Here is a 13,464-nt window from a genome sequence, read left to right on the forward strand (position 1 = left end):
CACACACACACACACACACACACACACACACACACACACACACACACACACACACACACACACACCCAGAGACACACACCCTTACTTGGTCCGTTGTCGGGCAGGTGTGTGAAGCGCTCGTTGCAGAAGCTGCCCTCGCAGCAACAGAAGAACACCTGGGGGTTCTCTTCTGTCGCCACACACTCTTGTCTGAGAGGTGGAGATGGAGGGAGCGAGCGATGGAGGGAGAGAGAGAGAGAGAGAGAGAGAGAGAGAGAGAGAGAGAGAGAGGGGGAGGAGGCAGAGAGAAGGGGAGAGAAAAAGAGAGAGGGAGAGTGAAGGTGGGAGAGAGAGAGTTGGTTAATTTAAAAAATCATGACCGCTGACACCATCTCCGGCATCTTGTTTGTGTGTCCAGAATCTCCACCGCAGACGTCGGCTGACCTCTGACCCCTGAGGGAGCAGAACTCATTTATCTATCTGGTCGGCGAGGTTTAAGTCCTGATGTCCTCTGGGTAGGCCTGGAGGTCTTTTAGTGTATGTGTGTGTGTGTGTGTGTGTGTGTGCGTGTGTGTGTGTGTGTGTGCGTGTGTGTGTGTGTCGCCAGCGTTCTGCTGAAGGTGGAGTGGCGCAGGGGTTGGGTCGGGTCGCGAGGAACAGCCTCGTCAGCAATGTGACAGTGTCACGCTGTAGCACCCTTTCGCTCTCTCTCTCTCTTTATTCCCATCTTTCTCTCCATCTCTCTAGCACGACCTCTCTCTACCATCTCTGCCTCACTCCTCTCGCTCTCCTCCTCTCTCGCTCTCTCTCCTCCTCTCTCTCCTCCTCTCTCTCTCGCTCTCTCTCTCGCTCTCTCCTCCTCTCTCTCTCGCTCTCTCCTCCTCTCTCGCCCTCTCCTCCTCTCTCTCTCGCTCTCTCCTCCTCTCTCTTTCACTCTCTATTCCTTTCTAGGGGTTTCTCTCTCTTTGCAAACCCAGACATCCTCATTCCTGACTCCAAAACCGGGCCTTGTGGAGGAGAATTATTGTCCTCATATGAACTGTGTGTATGTGAGTGTGTGCGTGCCCACAGGTTGTCTAATTATCCTCATATCAACTGCGCGTGTGTGCATGGTGTGTGTGTGCACGTGTGAGTCCATGGGCTGCCTAGATTATCGGTCTAAACCTTGTTTAAATAGTTCAAGTCGTTTACACAGACATCGGTCTCAACCTGCCAATCAACAATGCGGAATGTTTCGAACGTGTGGAATGTAGACCAGTAACCAGGAGCAACCAGCATCTGCTCTTTTGAGGTGTGAGACCCCGAGGTAAGGAGACCTAGGATTGGCTCAGCTCCAGAGTAAGCGGACTTGGGATTGGTTCTAACATCGGTCTCTGTAAGCGGCCCAGTTTCACACTGACAGGCTCGGAGAGATAGAGTCGCTTTACGGGGCTTTATGCGGAGGAGGAGAGGATGAAGAGGGGGGAGGAGGGAGTAGAGGGAGGGGGAGGAGAGGAGGAGGGGGGAGTAGAGGGTGAGGGGGTCGGGGGGAGGAGGAGGGAGTAGAGGGTGAGGGAGGGGAGGGGAGGAGGAGAGGATGAGGGGGGAGTAGAGGATGAGGGGGTCGGGGGGGAGGAGGAGGAGGGAGTAGAGGGAGGGGGAGGAGGAGAGGATTGGGGGGAGTAGAGGGTGAGGGAGGGGGAGGAGGAGAGGGGGAGGAAGGAGGAGGAGTAGAGGAAGCTAGCTAACACAGAGAGCACTGGAGCAGCCAGCTAACTAACACAGAGAGCTGGCTAGCATAAGCTTCTCTAATATCCCTCTGGTCCCTTTCAACCACAGACCAGCCGCTGTAGAGATCGGGCACGCACACACACACACACACAGACGGGCTGACAGACACGCACGGACACACACACACACACACACACGCACACGCACACGCACACGCACACGCACACACACACCTGTCGTAGCAGTTGAAGTCATCCAGCCAGCAGCCCTTCTTCACCAGCTGGATGGTGCCTGAGCTGTTCCTCCAGGAGGCGTAGCAGTGGGAGCGCTTGTCCTTCTCCCCCTCACAGCGCTCCACGCCGCTCTGGTTGGTCTTCTCGATCTCATAGTTGACGTTGTAGTACAAGCACTCCCGCGTGTCCACCTCTCCGCGGCTCGGCCCTGGGGGCGGGGAGGGGAGAAAAGGGGAGACGGTCACGGCAACAGGCGTGCTAAGGCTAACAGCTACGCTCCCCCTAAACCCCGGAGGCAGAGACAGTTCAGAGAGGGAGGGAGGGAGGGAGGGAGGGAGGGAGGGAGAGCGGGAGGGAGGGAGGGAGGGAGGGAGGAAGAGAGAGAAAGAGAGGGGCAGACAGAGAGGGAGGGAACGAGAGAGAGAGAGGAAAGCAACCTTGTATATACCAGCCTAGAGTGGTGTGTTAGCGGGCTGTCAAAATCCCCTTTTTGCACACTGTTCAAGTGGGGAATGTTGTGCTCAAAGCTACGCACGCGGAATGAGGGTTCATTCTGTTACGCCTTCAAGCCGGCTAACTTAACAGTCGAGTCTAAAGTAGAATCAACGGCAGGGTGAGCGGTAGAATCGACAGTAGAGGCCGCATAAAGTCAACAGCAGTGTCGACAGTTAACCGCGGAGTCTACGATAGAAGACGCAGCCAATCAGCTGTAGAGCCAACGGTAGAAGCTGCAGTAGAATCAACGGTAGAGTCTTTAGTCGAATTACCAGCCCGGCTCCTATTCAGAGATGCTGTATGCGCCAGGGGGGGGCGCAGAGATGTGTGTGTGTGAGGGGGGGGGGGGGGCGGAGGAATGGAGAGGAGAGAGGAGTAACGGCGAGGGTACAATGAGGGGGGACGCAGCGGGGAATGTTTGATGATAAGGAGACGCTGCACTGCATGGCACCGTGGGTAGAAGCACCACAGGCTCCTTTATAGGCAGGGGAGCGGAGGGGGGTCGAGGGAGAGGGAGGAGGAGAGAGTGTGTGTGTGTGTGTGTGTGTGTGTGTGTGTGTGTGTGTGTGTGTGTGCGCGGAGGGGGGGGGGGGGGGGGGGTGCGGAGAGGGAGAACGGTAGAGGGTGGGTAGGATGTATTCAAGGAGAAGGGTTTGCACTGGGTGTGACCGTGCGGCGAGAGAGGGAGATTGATTGGGAGAAAGACTGCGAGGGGAACGGAGTCAGGGTTTTTTGAGGTGAGGGAGAGCGGGGAGGCAGGCGGAGAGGAAGATTAGAAAGAAAGAGGAGGGAGAAAAGCCAGAGGGACAGAGAGAGAGAGAAAGAGAGAGAACAGCCGAGGGAGAGAGAGCGAGAGAAGACAGAAGGGGGGAGAGAGAGAGAGAGAGAGAGAGAGAGAGAGAGAGAGAGAGAGAGAGGGTGTTTCAGGTGAGCGGCGGCAGCGGCAGCCGAGAGGAGCAGCATGATGACTGCAGTATTCTACACAAAGAAGTGGCTCATGTTCCAGGGGGAGCACTTGTTATGGCAGCCTGGGCAGCCCCGGCTACACGGCCACGGACATCAAAGACTCCGGGCTGGGGCAAGGTTAGGGAGGCTGGGGAGACGGGGGTGTGGAGGTATTACATTACCGTAGGCCAGTGGAGGGTGCGACTAGGCCACGCCCACCAAGCACTCCTCCTCTAAAACACCGATGGCTGCTGGAGGCAAAATCTCCCGTCTTGGTCGCCAACATTGCTGCCCGGCGCGCCGGAATCCGGAGTGAAGGGAGGACTCGGCTGGTCGGCTGTGCCGACGTAAAGGTCAAGTGACTGCCTAGGGTCACTGACGGCACCTACTGGGCCGTCAGACGACAGGTCTGTCCCCGGGACGCCTGGACGACATGAGACACCTCAACGACATCCATCGTTCACGTAACCGGCGGCCATTCAGGCTCTGCAGCTGACGTAGAAGCTCCTTGGCCGGGCTCGCCCCCGAATTCATTGCCCCTACTTGACTTCAAAGGGTTCCCCCGCCCGTGGGGATTTTGGGGGGGATTGGTGGAGGGAGGGGGGGGGGGGGGGGCATGGGGAATGATGTATCCCAGATGTGGCCTGTGACCCGTGCAGAGAATGAGGTCATCGGCCTCCGAGACTGAGACTAGTGGAAACTGAACCTGCCATCTAATGGTGTGTGCTTGTGTGCGTGTGTGTGTGCGTGCGTGCGTGTAGGAGTGTATTTTACTACACGGATTTGGCAGCGTTGGGTGCAGCAGATGTTCTTGCCAGTCTGTGCATTACGGTTGCTAGGCAACGTATGTGGGAGTATTGCCCCCCCCCCCCCCGAAACAAAGACCTATTCAACCCCTCACTCTCACACACACACACAGAGAGAGACAGAGGGGCTGCTCCCAGAGGTGGTCGGACGGCCAAGAGTGGGTCTGGCGGATGAAAAGCCAAACCCTGGTCTGCCTAAAGAGGTAGCCCCGCCCTCATCCTCTCCGTCCCTCTCCCCCTGCTTCTAACAGCCTCTCATCCCTAGCTGCACCCTGGCAGACCACACTACAGACCCCTGACAGAGCACACTACAGACCCCTGGCAGAGCACACTACAGACCCCTGGCAGACCACACTACAGACCCCTGACAGAGCACACTACAGACCCCTGGCAGAGCACACTACAGACCCCTGGCAGACCACACTACAGACCCCTGGCAGACCACACTACAGACCCCTGACAGAGCACACTACAGACCCCTGGCAGAGCACACTACAGACCCCTGGCAGAGCACACTACAGACCCCTGACAGAGCACACTACAGACCCCTGACAGACCACACTACAGACCCCTGACAGAGCACACTACAGACCCCTGACAGAGCACACTACAGACACCTGACAGCACACTACAGACCCCTGGCAGAGCACACTACAGACCCCTGACAGACCACACTACAGACCCCTGACAGAGCACACTACAGACCCCTGGCAGAGCACACTACAGACCCCTGACAGACCACACTACAGACCCCTGACAGAGCACACTACAGACCCCTGACAGAGCACACTACAGACCCCTGACAGCACACTACAGACCCCTGACAGAGCACACTACAGACCCCTGACAGACCACACTACAGACCCCTGACAGAGCACACTACAGACCCTGGTGGACCTGTGGTCATCTCACCCTTCTGAAGGGAAGGAGGGAGAAAAAGAAACTGTCCTCTAACACATTTGACTGACTTGAGTCTCCGCTATCGGAGGCATTGTTGTGTCAATAGCGGTTTTTCAAAATAAAAGTAATCTGCCCCGTGTCTTCAAACTCTGCAGTAGGCACGGGTATTTCTCGGCTCCAGTTCTTATCGTCTGTGATGTAAACATGAGCTCTGGGTAGACACTGATTTTCGCCCTTTTCTGGCGAGATTATAATGCTTGCTGAAGTTAAGTGTGCAGAGGCGGAGGCAAATTGCATAGTACACAGTCATATCACCTTCCTTGTCGGCCTCATGAGAAACTTTAGCCTCCTGCTACTTGTAGATTGCTAAGTATTCTGAATCATGTGGGAGGCCATCTCTCTGTCATGCGTAGGCTTGTATGAGGGTGACAAGCTACTTTCACTATCACAAAGGGGTTCCAATTCGGTTTTATAAAGCCTATTTTAAACTTTAGCCGTCAAACACCGCTAAACGTTTTCCTGGAAGTCAGACCAGGCCCCCCCCCCCCCCCCCCCCACCCCCCAAAAAAAAAGAGAAGCTTTCGCGATTCAGTCTGGACTTCCAAACATCCAGAACAATTTCCAGAAATGACAAAATGTTTACACCGGTCTTCCGACTGGATTTGGAAAACGTTTTGTTACACTGGCCGAAGGAGTAGCTAAAGGCAAGTAGACCAGCTCATTGAAATCGTTCTGGGCAGCTTTTTTTGGGGGGTGGGGGGTAGGAAGTCTGGCTTCCAGGCTAACCGAACGTAGCCTAGTCCAGGCGTTCTCACAAGCCACTATACTCGCTCAAACACCCACCCCTTTCCAGCACACTCGTGATGTCGAACGTGACGCGCCGGAAAACCAACAGGAAGCCGTACTCGTCCACGGGCGACGTGAGAGGTGTCAATCGCACATTCGCCCCGCATTTATTCCAGGTAGCCCCGCCTTTAAAAAGCCTGTTTGTAGGTGCTAATCTTGATGCCAAACAGATATTCCATGTGAAGTGAGGAGGTGAGAGGAGAGGTGAGGTGAGAGGAGGAGAGAGGTAGAGAGTCATGCTAACCTGCTACTGGATTGTTGGCTGCGTTAGTCAACGGCTTGAGGCTGCCTCACAGGCCTGCTCTCAACTCTAGAACCAGAGAGAACGGGGGATGGGCAGGTGGAGGACACACTTCCATGTGAGGTGAGGTGAGGAAAGGAGAGGGGAGGACAGGAGAGGGGAGGAGAGGTCATGCCGCTTGCTTGTTGACTGGGTTAATCAACGGCATGGGGCTACCTCACAGTGGAGGACATGTTTACACGCTCACATGTGAGGTGAGGTGAGGAGAGGAGAAGAGGTGAGGTGAGGAGAGAGGAACAGAGGTCATGCCGCTTGCTTGTTGACTGGGTTAATCAACGGCCCGAGACCTACTCTCTTAACTCTAGAACCAGAGATAGCAGTGGGGGGCGATAGAAACAGGAGAGAGACCACGCTGTCATCACTCCCCTTCTCTGATCTGAGGCCAGGCGGAGTGGTTTGAGCCACGTAAAGATGTTTAACCTAGTACCCACAATACCGCTGAGCCTCTCCTCTTCTCCCGCCTCCACAGACACACAACACCTGAGTTCAGCCCAACGCCAGCTCAACACAGTCTGACGCTGCCAGCTTCGACACCGAACACTAAACCCAGACTAAGATGATGTGGCTGATGTCCTATCCACATCTGCTAACGTCGTGTGGTAAAGCATACAGGCGCATAGAAGCCCCCTCTGGAGTAGTAGTACTATTCTGCTGTGTAACTGCTGTGTAGTTGTGTTGAGTACAGCAGTGTTAATTCCAGGTAGCTATTTTCACTGACGATTAGACGGTGGTTTTCTTACCCGACTATACGACTAGTTTTATTTTCATTTTAATATGGACCTGTGTCTGCAATAAAGTTTATTTATCTATCTAATAGTGGTGTAACGGAATGTTGCCGTGATCCTTTTGATCCGTGTTCCGTATGGATCGCCCCCCACCGGTTCGGCATGTATGTGGACCGCGGATTAATTGCAAAACTAAGTTATAATCTCCTAAAATCCTGATGCCACAGTGAAGAGAAGCAAGACAGATGCACGTGCTTCGTTTTACTCTGAAGCGCATTGACTGGTTGATTATGCAAAAAGCCCTTGTGTTCACATTAAGGGGGCGTGTTGAATCCCATTTGCATTTGTTGTTGCAAAAAGTAAGAGGATCGGAAGAACTTGAAAAGCTATGATAGGCTATAAGCGTTTCTCTACAACCCTGTTTATAACTTGCAATATCATTAATATAGGCCTATTGGTCTAAGAAGCATTTTTGCTATTCCTAATTATAAGAAGAGATATCCGTCTCTCACTCTCTGAGCAGGTATTGATTTTTTGCGCAACACGGAGCAGGTATTGCGCAACATAGCCAGATGTCTACTTATGTAAATTGAAGAGGTCTGATAAATTGACATTAGCACTGTCGTTCTCAGCCCTGGCTCCTTGTGTTGTAGAACAGAAGAGGCATAGGCACGAAATTGGTGAAAGCATGCATGGATCTTAAAGCGACAATCAATGAACTTCAACTTGTGATAAGAGCTAGAGATAAATGAAATATCCGATGTAAAAAAAAATCACTGCTCTTTCCTGATCAGCTCCACGAGTTGAAGGAACTAGTCAGTCCACTCATCCAGAGGCAAAACCACAAACTACCGCGGTGGTAGGTGAATGATGACTGCACTTGGCAACAGGTAAGTTAAAGATTTAGTTACATTAACGTTACAGCATTTTCAGTTGGTGTATTATGTTTTTTATGGTTTGATAAGCGCAAGGATTTGGAATAAAGTGCTTAAACTTGTGCTATGTGCTTGTTAACAGGGGAAAGCTCCAAGAGCCTTACCAGTTCGAGTGTCAACAATTTGGAAACTCGTTCCTAAAACCTGTGCAGCCCCCTACCAGGTTTTAGAAGAGAAATACATGAAGGTATGTCATATACTGTTTTAGATACTTTGATGTTTATAGTGCAGTCTGTAGGCATTTGGGCAACAATGGACGACTACAAGTCCATTCCTTCACAATGCAGGCTATGGTGATGAACTAGGGATGTAACGATAACCGGTTTAGTGATAAACCGCGATAAAATGTGATTACATTTATCGCGATAAAATGATCACTAAAACCGTGCTTGATTACTATGCTTTGAAAAACTCACTGTAAATACTGTCCAGCATCAACCAAAACTAGTCTCCCAGACGCATTATTTTAATATTTACACAAACAAAAAGTGCAGTACTGCGAATTTGTTTTCAATATAAAACTTGGTGAAACAATTTCAGTGTGTGTATCAGTAGTTTTTGAACATGTTCAGCACATTTTAACAGTACCGTGATAATGCTGATAACTGTGATCAATTTGATCTCTCTAATCGCGATGTGAAATTTTCATACCGTTACATCTCTATGATGAACTCTCTCTATGCTAAAACCAGATGCTGATGGGCCATCTCTATGCTTATATAGCACTTCCTGGCATATTGTGGACGATAATGGTAGAGGTTTTAGTTATCGGCATAGGTGCCATTCCGGCGGGGGGATAGCCCAGTAGTGTAGAATATAGTGTTAGTATTTATACAGGTGTATTCTGGAATCTGGTTTGTAGTTTATCTGCCATGTATGGCCAACTCCCATTGATATACCTCTTTCTACTTGTCACAAATCATCAATTGTAACAAAAGAAAAGTAATTGACTGACTTCTGTCTTTCCACCGTTATCTTAGTATCTTAACCCTAGGCATGTAACGATTCACTCAACTCACCATGCGATGCGATTCACGATGCAGGGTTGACGATGCGATTTTCTCACGATTTTTTTACAAGATGAACTTGCAGACAAATTATAACTTGCATGCTGTTTTTGTTTTGTCTGTTAACTTCTCGCCCTTTTCATTTCTGAAAACAGGGAAGCCAAAATGCGTCCACACATCTGACTTGAACCTTGTGGGCGCATCCTCGATTTCGAACTCACTCGATACATCCACGTTTGCCGCTGTCATGTTTCTCGTTCTGTCAGAAATAAGTGACGCATGACGCAGACGCTCCACGCAGTCAAAAGTAGACCGGCGCCCTCTGCTGTTCAAAGAAGGGCATCGCGATGCTCTTTCATCTGCGCCGATTTGAATCGTGACACAATAAAGATTTTTAACTGCATCGCGAGGCATCGTTGCATGACTATAACCCATTGACTTCCCTCCGCAGCTCCTTCCAGCAACATTTTAATAAATGTAAACTTTTTGATTTTGAATCATGTCTTTGTCTTCCTTCCTTCCGTTTATTGTAACCAGGGGTGTAGTGGAGAGTAAACTCGGTTTTCCCACCTCTTTAAAATGAGGCTGAGAGTTTACTAAGCTATTTTCTGATCATCGGTGGGTAAACTGCACTTAACAGAATTGACCCACCTCTGTATGTACCACTACACCCCTGATTGTAACTGAAGGTGTTACATTATCCCCTTTATATTGTAAAAGGAATTTGACAATAGGCTCATCGCAGGCTCAAAACTCATCTCTTCAAGAAGCACTACAAAGATCCTGCCTCTTAAGCACCTTTTGTATTTTAGATTGCTATTCTTGCACTTTGCCTTCAGCACTAGATTATGCTCTTAGTCCCTTAAGAAAGGAGATGCACTTGTGAGTTCTGGCAAGTAGTAGGCTAGTACATTGGCTTTTCCTACGTTAAATGCAATTATTGTTAGTCGCTTTGGATAAAAGCATCTGCTAAATGACTAATGTAAAAAATAAAATAAAAATGTACTCAAGGCTCTCCTGTTTGGAAGAAGAACTTTCCTTCTAAATTAAGTCACATTTAGATTCTGAATATTATGAACTGATGACCGGGGAAGTGCAGAAAAATTGCTGCTTGGTTTTTTCTTCTACTTCATACTTCTACTTCATATACAGGACATGGAATCAACTGTAGCCTACTGTCACTCAAAAACCTTCTCTTCCACAACGTTCTAGATTACATTAGATTAAACAATGCACCGTAGCATACAAGTACTGGGACAACACAATAGTAGTAGGCTGCACCGAAATGCAGTTGACATTGTTTATAGCGATTTTTCTTGTCTGCACTTTATGAGGCTGCTTTAAAACGAATTTTTGGAAACCCTCGGTGACGTCATTCATTGTTTACAACTCTCACAGCTGTTTTCGGCCTTTTGCCGAGCTTCAGCACGGGCATCTCTGTGCCGAAATCTAGTTTAATAAGAACATTCTCATTTGTTTTGTGATATGATACTGAAATCTTGTTTTATATTAAGACAATATAGGAGGTGATGCATATACTAGAAACAGAAATATTAACCATGTTCAAATATTAGTCTATATGTAGTTTATCCAACTAGTATTTCCTAAATGACTAGCAGAAGCTGCGCAGTATAGTCAGATTAAGGACTATCTCCACACATCTCTAGTTCCAGGGGTGTCGTTGTGTTGTGTGTTGGGGTGCAGAGGAGTAATTGTATTTTATAGGGGTGTAGGTTGTAGCTGTGTTGTGTATAGGGGTACAGGTTGTAGTTGTGTATAGGGGTGAGGTTGTAGTTGTGTATAGGGGTACAGGTTGTAGTTGTGTATAGGGGTACAGGTTGTAGTTGTGTATAGGGGTACAGGTTGTAGTTGTGTATAGGGGTACAGGTTGTAGTTGTGTATAGGGGTGAGGTTGTAGTTGTGTATAGGGGTAAGGTTGTAGTTGAGTATAGGAGTGTAGGTTGTAACGTAGTTGTTTGTGTATAGAGGTGCAGGTTGTAGTGGTATTATGTTGTTTACGATCGTCTTTTTGAATTCCGATCACTACGCACTGTTCTCCATACTGACAGAAAGGGATGTGTGCAGTGACTATTTTTCATTGAGGTGTACACATTTTGTAACCGACTACACAACTAGTCTAAAACAGCGATTCCCAACCATTGAGCAGCAGGAAATTTGCATTACATTATATTTACATTACAGTCATTTAGCTTATGCTTTTATCCAAAGTGAATTTGCACTTGTTGCGCAGGGTAGGCTAACTCAAGTCACTTGCTCTTTCTTTTGTTTGCCAATGCAAAACTGGGGGGGGGGGGGGTAGGGACTTGGTGACAATTTCTCACTAACAGCACAAGGCCTTTGTTGGAATGTAGAAACTACTTTGCTAATTTAACGGTCTGCCTCCTTCAGAATTCAACTTGGCAATTAGGCTAGTTAACCTATGAAGCGCATTTGAAAGCCAGCGTGAATAGGCTGGCTGTTGGAGTTGAGCCACATGCATGTTGTTATTGTTACACAGATTTCCGACGAGTCTTTCAAAAACCAAATGAGTACATTTACATTTGCCTTTGGCTGGCAGCACCACGTTAGCTTTTGCAGTAGTAGCAGTCTCTCCGGGGCGTAAAGCTCCGTGGAGGTTCAAGTCAAGGTGTTTTTAAATGGATGCGTTTTCTCATCGATCCAGTCGAATGTTTAAATATGCCAGTTTCATCGGACGCAACCTACGTGAAACTTTCCCCATCGTCTTTCAAATAAAAGTACTCCTAAACTTTGCTGGTTTTACGACCCGACATAGCTGTGTGACTCAATTAATAACTCTGTAGTAGACAAGGATCTTAGTTCTCTCTCTCTCTCTGTCTCTCTCTCCCACACACACACACACACACACACTTAAATAGGCAGACAGGAGGTGGGTGTGACTACTAGTAAACCACTCACAGGACTCAGGCGCTTATTGTGAGGGTTACTGCTGTGATCGTCCCGTCCGGGGGGACAGGTTTAGTCCAGCCAAGACTGACGTGTGTGAGGAAACTTTGCGCTAATTATTGAAATAGTTGAACTGACTAGTATCTCCGCGCTGACTAGCAGAAGCAGCGCGGCGTAGTAGACGTGGAAACATCGACTCCACATCCCTACTGAAAGACACGACAAGCTGAAGTCCAGAGGGTCAGCTCAGAGGCACTCTGCCGGAGGTCCTCCCCTCTATTCCTCCTTCTCTCCTTCTCTCCTTCTCTCCAAGTGACTAGCTCTCCCTCTGTCTACGACCATGGGAAGACATTAAAAAGACTCAACACTCCAGGCCCTCACTGTCTCCATCTCTCCACCCTCCCTCCACGGTTCCATTTCTCCTGCTCCACTCTGCCCAGCTGTTTGGCTACTGGCTAGCCTGGGGCAGGGCACACACACACACACGCACGGGCACAAAACATACACACACACAGGGCCCACGCCTACCTCACACACCCCTGAAGCAATGTTGATCCCTGGCCGTCAGGAGCTAGACAAGTGTACGTACACACACAAACACAGTGCCCACACCCACTAAAGCAATGTGGATCCTTGGCCATCAGGAGAAAGAGAAGTACACACACACACACACACACACACACACGCCCATCTAACACACCCCTCTGGAGCAATGTTGATCCCTGGCCATCAGGAGAACACGCCTGCCCGCACGCACGCACCCCGCCACACACACTCCTGGCAGGGCTAGCCTACTACGTCTAGTGTTGGTCTTGGCAGAGGCTACCTGACAGGGGACCACTTCCTCGCTGACACTACTTCCATCCAGTCACGCTACTGTGTGTGTGTGTGTGTGTGTGTGTGTGTGTGTGTGTGTGTGTGTGTGTGTGTGTGTCAAAGAGAGCCACTAACAGTTTATTCAGCTTAGTGTACTACTGTATTGTCTTACATCAGTTGCCTGACACTGACACACACACAGGCACACACACACACAACACACCTACACAGATAGACAGACCGTACAGACAGATGACACACACACACACACACACACACACACGCAGTCTATTCACCAGCCCAGCCACCTGCTGTCTGGACATGCTAGGAGACCATTTCAACATCTGGACAGCCAGCAGAGATGACAAGAGGGATAAAGAGATGGAGGGAGGATGGAGGGGTAGAGGAGGGATGGAGGATATGTAGAGAGATGGAAAAGGGAGGAGAGTTGGAAGAGTGATAGAGAGAGACGGGGGGGAGGGAGAGAGAGAGAGCTGAAGCTCATTTGAAGCTTAAACACACTTAACACTGAGCATTGTCTACGAACCCGGGCCACTGCCCCTTCTATCAGCACAGCCCTGCTCCGTGTCTGAGGTCAACACATACAATACATTATTAATGAACACCCGTCTCCCACTGTATGGAGGAAGAGGTGGGGTGAGAGGGGAGGGCAGGGGAGGGGAAGAGAAGGGAGAATAGTGGGGAGAGAGAAAGAGAGGGAAGAGAGGAGAGAGGGGGAGAGAGGAGAAGGAAGAGCTTTCTACTGTAAGCCGGTCCAAAAGACTCTGGCAAAGACTCGACTCCCGTCATGGATCGATTCCGAATCACCTGTTTTGACGTT

General features: G+C 49.7%; 1 protein-coding gene across 2 annotated transcripts in view; it reads right to left on the reverse strand.

The window, feature by feature from the left end:
* acvr2ba (activin A receptor type 2Ba) overlaps window positions 1-13,464 on the reverse strand; it is a 30,663-nt gene that overhangs the window by 5,990 nt on the left and 11,209 nt on the right. Inside the window, exons 2-3 of one of the 2 annotated variants that reach the window (XM_084461026.1) lie at window positions 1,923-2,130; window positions 86-189 (exon numbers count right to left, since the gene is read on the reverse strand). In XM_084461026.1, coding sequence (XP_084317152.1) covers window positions 86-189; window positions 1,923-2,130 — 312 coding nt within the window. Of the gene's footprint in view, window positions 1-79; window positions 190-1,922; window positions 2,131-13,464 lie in introns of both variants that reach the window. The other variant, XM_084461025.1, reaches the window with a different exon arrangement.

This window comes from Borostomias antarcticus (genome assembly GCF_949987555.1).
Source record: "Borostomias antarcticus genome assembly, chromosome: 2".
Taxonomy (NCBI): Eukaryota; Metazoa; Chordata; class Actinopteri; order Stomiiformes; family Stomiidae; genus Borostomias; species Borostomias antarcticus.